This window comes from Typopeltis vanoorti, chromosome 17, assembly GCF_054136105.1.
Source record: "Typopeltis vanoorti isolate ZY-2024b chromosome 17, IOZ_Tvanoo_1.0, whole genome shotgun sequence".
NCBI classification, from domain to species: Eukaryota; Metazoa; Arthropoda; class Arachnida; order Uropygi; family Thelyphonidae; genus Typopeltis; species Typopeltis vanoorti.
In genome coordinates this window covers 76,215,355-76,221,868 of record NC_143565.1, presented here as the reverse complement: position 1 = coordinate 76,221,868, position 6,514 = coordinate 76,215,355, and the positions used below count along the sequence as shown (strand labels likewise).

Below are 6,514 nucleotides of genomic sequence, written 5' to 3'. Positions count from 1 at the left end.
TGACACTATTTTTCTCCTCACACGCACACGCACACACACACCAACCCCATCTTTTTTTTCAAGCAACACAATACAAAACATATATATGGCATCTATTCACAATTGAAAAATATATCGTACAGGTGAAAAAAAAAACATGTTTTTTAGACGCATATTACAGAAGCACTTGGCAAAGAGCTTTATTTACACTGTCTGTTTGTCTGTCTGTCTTTTAAATCTCAATGTACAGAATTTTCATACACAGTGATGGGGTTCTGTCATAGAAGACGTTCTAGAATAACAAATGTTTTTTTAACAGACGGAGTTTAGAACGTTTCCTAAAACAGCACATTCCAGAGATATAGGTTTCACACCTTATGGCAAAACACAAGACTCAGTCCAATCAGTTGGACATCATCTAGGAGATATGTGGAATCCAGGAGAGAACAAGTTGATCTTAAATAAAATTAATGAAGGAAAAGTTTTAAATTAACATTCACGATCAGCCTCTGCTTTCAAATCCAGTACTACCCACCCATGGATATTTGGTCGGACATGGTTGGCAAGTCTTCATGTATCGAACTCCGCCTTGGTACCAGACATTACACACTGTGGGGTTATGACAAGGAGGGGGACGATCGTACTTCCTACGGCACTGCCAAGGTTCAAAATGTTTGACTCTCGACAAAGGAGTGGGATCTCTCAACCATTGTATTAACTGCCAGTTTGTTATGACATAGACGTCGTCTTTACTCAATACTTCATCAAGAAACTTCATAAAACCACGTCGGTGATGTTGGGTATTGAACCATGCGGAATGATAGAAGAGTCCAAACGGTGCTCGATTGGATTTGTAATGTCTGTTGAAATTTTTCATTAACATTTTGGCAACACCTTCATCATCAGGAGGATTGGAACAGGCATCACCCATGGAGCATCTTCCTCCTCGTAAATCTACCCACATCACCATTCCTATTTCCCACAGACCGGGAAATGACTTTGTAGGACATGGAGTGATCATGCATTCATGACTGAGACCGTAGTCTAAAGTATATGGCCAGAAAGGGGGATTGTTTTCAAAGACTGGCATGGAAGAGTCATAGGTAAAGTTGGCTTCAAAAAGCATCTCAAACATTTTGTTGCCGCCAATCTGTAGAAAAGGTGCTCGCATTCCTCTGATGTCTTGGAGTTGGACTCCGCCAACCAGATGAAGAATTTCTCTCTGTCCATTCACTTCTTTCATCCACTGATTTTTCGAGAACTTCTCCCCATAGCTGTGCCTGTAAAGATAAAAGAAACCCAATCTTAATACGCTGTGCATTGTCAACAAATTTTGTGAGAGATTTGTTACATCTCGGTTTATGATTCAAATGGCGCGCGCGCGCGTGCGTGCGTGTAATGTTTGGAGATCATTTCAAAACACAAGAATTGGCTGTCTTTTAAAAATATATCTTGGTTTGTCACTTGGAAGTTTTGGAACTTGTATTTGAAAATTAATTATAAATAAATAATTGTAAGAATTTGCAAACTTAACTGAAGCAGACATATTTAAAATAGTAGTCATTTTCACCTTCCGTAAACAGTTTCAGAATCTTTTTAGCAGATACGTTACAAATAACTTACAGTATTCTAGATTCAACAATTTATCGCCATGAATGTTATTTATAGAAAAAAAAAGGGGGGGGGGAATTTATATGGATACTTTCTGCTTGCAGTATTTTTTCAAGATTACTAGATTATACTACAATACACAAAAAATTATAATTTAAAATTCTGCAATGTTCTCCATTAAAGAACGTGTATAATTCATTAATTTAAGTGGCACACTTGATAAAAAGCATGTTTTTTTTTTAGCAAGACCAAAGAAATGTCCTCTTTTAACATATTGAGAATAAATCTCTCCCTGTCTTACAAGAGAGAGAGAGAGAGAGAGAGAGAGAGAGAGAAACACCTTTTGGAAAAAGAAAAGATCATTTAAAAGAAAACGTTAGTTCCCAGACATTTCCAATGAGAAAGATATAATATAAAACTCCTAAATTGTTTCATATTTGAGGAACTTTTTTCAAATCCATCGTTTTACCATTCACTTGCAAATAGGTCTCTTTGATATTTGAAAACACTGTTCAAAAATAAATAAAAATAAAAATAAAAATAAAATAAAATAAAATAAAATAGAAAAGAAATATATCGCTGTAAATATCTTCTCTTCGTCGACCAAATCTTTCCTGAACACTAAAGAAATAATCCTATGAGGAAATATTGTTGTAAACACTTAATGCTCAGTTGCTTTCTGTCCATAGTGTAGACAGAAACGGCTTAAGCTTTAAGGAAAATTACACCAAATGTTGCCAATCTTATTTTAATTCACCGTTTTAGGCCTATCTATTTCATGTAACTAGCAGCTAAGTCAACACAGATGTGGGTGTCATTATACATTTAAACTTATTGCCACAGATAGTTCTTTGTCTGTAATCTGGTAAACTATTGTGTTAAGAAACAGTAACTGGGTTAAAAGACAATGAATGAAATAAAAGCTTCAGAAATCGGTGAACGAAGGACTCGGAATATTTGAAATACTTGTCAGTGGTTGACAGTGCTCGCGGCTATTACAAAAAATAGATAGAATATTTACAGGATTTATTATTATTATTATTATTATTATTAAAATAATTGATGAATATTTTTGATGAATTTTGGAGAAAAGGCTTCACTACAAACAAAAAATGACAAGCATACATATACAATTTATACAGTTTTTACGCAAATTCCACCTTACAAGTGATATGAAGATGGCAACTAATCATCTGTGTCATCTTACTGAACACGCATGCGTAATGCACCGAATTCTTGAAATGATCCTTGTAAGATATATGATATAATAAATTATATAGCTGCGTATCCCGTACAATAGATAAAATATTAGTGAAAGTTGCAATTAAGACATAGACAATAGATATTATTCGCCATACTAAATTTAGGTAATAAAATATATATTAATAAACGGTTTATGATAAAGATTGATACCGTTGTCATTAGCATTAGTATTAGTAACGACTCAAAAACGAGAACTGGAATATTTCATTTCAATAAACATGCATATTCTGTATCTGTAGTTAGTCTTTCGATATACTGGATGGCCAGTGGAGATATCCACTGATAAGCGTTGGAGACTATTACAACCTTTCAAAGCAGTCCTGTTTTCTTATAGACAGACGCTCAGTCAACGTAATTTGAACGTGTAAACACATCAACGGTTTAGTTTGGCTTACTGTTTCCTCTTTCGAAGCAAGTTTTTTAAACCTTGAAATTCCATGACACTTCTTTTTTCATTCACACCTATTTTCACACCCATTTTCTATAGTTCATGTTCTTTGAAATCCGCTATTTTTGAAGGAGAAGAATAATAAAAAGTCACTTTACAAGGTATTAGTTGCCACCGAATATTGCAATATACAATTCTAAATGGCGAAATAGCCATTTGATTCTATTTTACAGACACCAACCGAAAAACTTGGGACTATCTGCATTAGTGTCATCAATTTTTTAATACAGCTCGTAAATTTCTCTGAAATAACACTGCGTCGTCTTGTGACCGAGATATACACTGCTTAGAAAGAAGTCAACGGACACCATACAGTGAGGAACAAACAGCCATCGTGTCCACCTTAATAAGATGTAGGACCTCCTTTCGCTGCATTGACCGCAGCAATCCATCGGGGCATATTTTTCACAAGCGTGCGATAGCGATTACTGGAAATTTTGGATCATTCTTCCTATAGGCATGTAATGGACTGTTGTGAGGGGGGACGTCCCTTGACCTCACTCGACGCTCCAGTTCATCTCACAGATGTTCAATAGGGTTGATATCAGGACTCTGGAGGCCAGTGAAGTGTGAGCACGTTTTCATGTTCACAACCCACGCAGTTACAGCAGCATCGTTATGACACGGTGCATTGTCCTGCTGAAAGCGACAATGATCAGTTCCGTAGAAACGCCACAAAGTAGGAAGCATTGAATTGTCCAGAATGTTCAGATAACTCTCGGAGTTCAGTGTTCATGGCACCACAGACAAAGGTCCGAGGCCAAACCAGGTAAAAGAGGACCATACTATCACACTGCCACCTCGGAATTTCATAGTTGGCGTTACCCACTCAGACGTTCACCGGGCATCCGCCACACTCAAAATCATGGGATTACATATTGCGGTCCTAACATGGAATCCCATGATTTTTTTTTTTTTTTTTTGTGCAGATTCGTATTACAGTCAATGCCCAGAATTCCGCATTCAACGGGTCGGCCGACGAATAGTGATTTTTACATATTATCCTTCGTAGCACCCTACGGTCACGTTCGGGTGAGTGTGGTGAATCGTTCATTGCGGTTAGCTCTTGCAGTAGACTCCCTGCGCTTCCATCTCAATATGGAATCAATGACTGTTGACCTGGGATGGCCCAATTTATCAACAATTTACCGAACAGATAGGGCTGCAGAATGGCGTCCTATCACGATGCCTCTTTCAAACTCGGACAGTTCCTTTCCACCATTTCGCCTGGACGCAGTTGCATTGAATTGGGAGCATCATATTTGTCCAATTTATACAGGCTACAAACACGTGACTCGTTACATGCTCAATGCACCTCCATCATGGGGATGTTCGTTGACTTTTTCCCAAGCAGTGTATAGGAACAGAAAACTGCCTAATTTTGAAAGCTCATAAAAATCGGATACATTTCTTCAAGAAGAAGTGGAAGTTGGCCTTTGGCCTTGCGAAGAGTCTATTTTTAGAAACTAATTTTTAGGTAAGTGGTTAAGGAGAAAGAAGGAACCTACTGATATATTCTTAAAACAGCTGAAGACTGTTGTGGTCTTTGGAAGAAAATGTCATACAATCTGCTCCAGAGAACAAAAGGTAAACGAAATAATAGAGAAGGACGAGAGGTTGTTCGGTAAGTTGAAATCTGAATTGTATGCAGATGCCGAATAGTAGATCCTCTTTTTTCCTTCTTTCAGGTTTAAAGAAAAGCGGGAAAATTATATTTAATGGTTCGCCAGAATATACCCATGAAATTATCTATGGAAAACGCATAAGGCAGAAACTTAACATATACAAAACACAACGATTGAAGAGTCTAGGCTTGCCAGACGTCCAGTATTTTACGTCGAATTTTGCTGTCCCGTATTGTACTTATAGGGACAGCCTAATGTCCCGTATTTTAATGAAAAGATAAAATTATAAATGTTATGTTAAGCAATTATAATTTTCAATATTCTTTTCGAATAATCCAACTTAAATTGATTTATAAGACATAAAAACTGACAATTGGAGGAAATTAATTGTGTTTACAGTTTACGGCGACGGCATGATGGCGACGGTCCCTTTCATTGGTCGCTTTTTATTTAGTATAAGCATTTTATTTATACTTCTGTACAGATATATTGCATTTGATTCTTTTCAAACAGTTCTTATTTGTACATTGTGCGGTATCGGTACAGTACGTGGATGTTATTTCAATAATTATTAAAAAATAATATCTCGCCTTTTTCGAATGTGCGATATTTGGTTAATGCATAAAATATATAAGTAAAGGTAAATTAATTTTCTTTATTAATTATACAAAGATAAATTAAATTTTGTTTCTTTCCTTAAGCCCTTAACAATGCCAAAACGAAAGTACGTTTTTAGCGAAGATTATTCGAAAGAATAGAATTTTATTGCAAAAGGAAAACATGACGACGAAGTTGAATGCAAAATCTGTAGACGAACGTTTAGTACTGCACATGGGGGTCGATCGGATATTACACAACATATTAACACTCAGAAACACAAATTGAGCTTCGAGTTCCAGTTCCAAAGGTATGGATACTTATTTTGTAAAACCAAATACCAGCAATGAAAGAAAACTTATTGCTGCCGAAATAACTATAGCATTTCATGGTATAAAGCATCATCATTCTTTTAATTTTAATGATTGCAGCAGCAAACTTGTTTCTATAATATTTCCGGACTCACCAAAATTGTCCCGTATTTGGTTTTCCAAAATGTGGCAACTTTAGAATGAGATTAGCTGCATTTGTTCAGATGTGAAGCAGTGTCTTGAGCAAAAAAAAAGAACACTAAATTTTTTGAGGATTGAGGAAGCTATGGATGTAATGTAATCCTGATCTTAAGCGGAGATCAGGTTAAATCTAAGTATTATCAAAAATAAGAGGAACTAAAGTGAGACCTTTTTTTTTTTTTCATCCCGCATACAAGTAAATTGATTAGAGAACAAATAAATACAGACAAAAATAGAATTAGTAAGCGATAGATGGCACAGTGTGTAGATGGTGGTTACCTAGTGCATTGGTTGAGGGTGGATGGTGGATTATGCAGTGTGTAGGTGGCGTAGTGTGCCAGTCCGAGATGACACCTTGGAAACGTCAAGTAAAATAATAATAATAATAACAATAATTATATTTTGTAAATATAAATGAAAATAGTTATCTGTTAAATAGTTAATAAAAAAATTACCTCTCTTCTCATCACTTGGAGGGG

At 36.0% G+C, this 6,514-nt stretch overlaps 1 protein-coding gene across 1 annotated transcript in view; it reads right to left on the bottom strand.

The window, feature by feature from the left end:
* Positions 1 to 428: 428 nt before the first annotated feature.
* LOC150097511 (uncharacterized) overlaps positions 429 to 6,514 on the bottom strand; it is a 51,637-nt gene continuing 45,551 nt past the window's right edge. Inside the window, exon 4 of the mRNA XM_090406940.1 lies at positions 429 to 1,259. Coding sequence (XP_090263066.1) covers positions 482 to 1,259 — 778 coding nt within the window. The 3' untranslated portion in view covers positions 429 to 481. The remainder of the gene's footprint in view (positions 1,260 to 6,514) is intronic.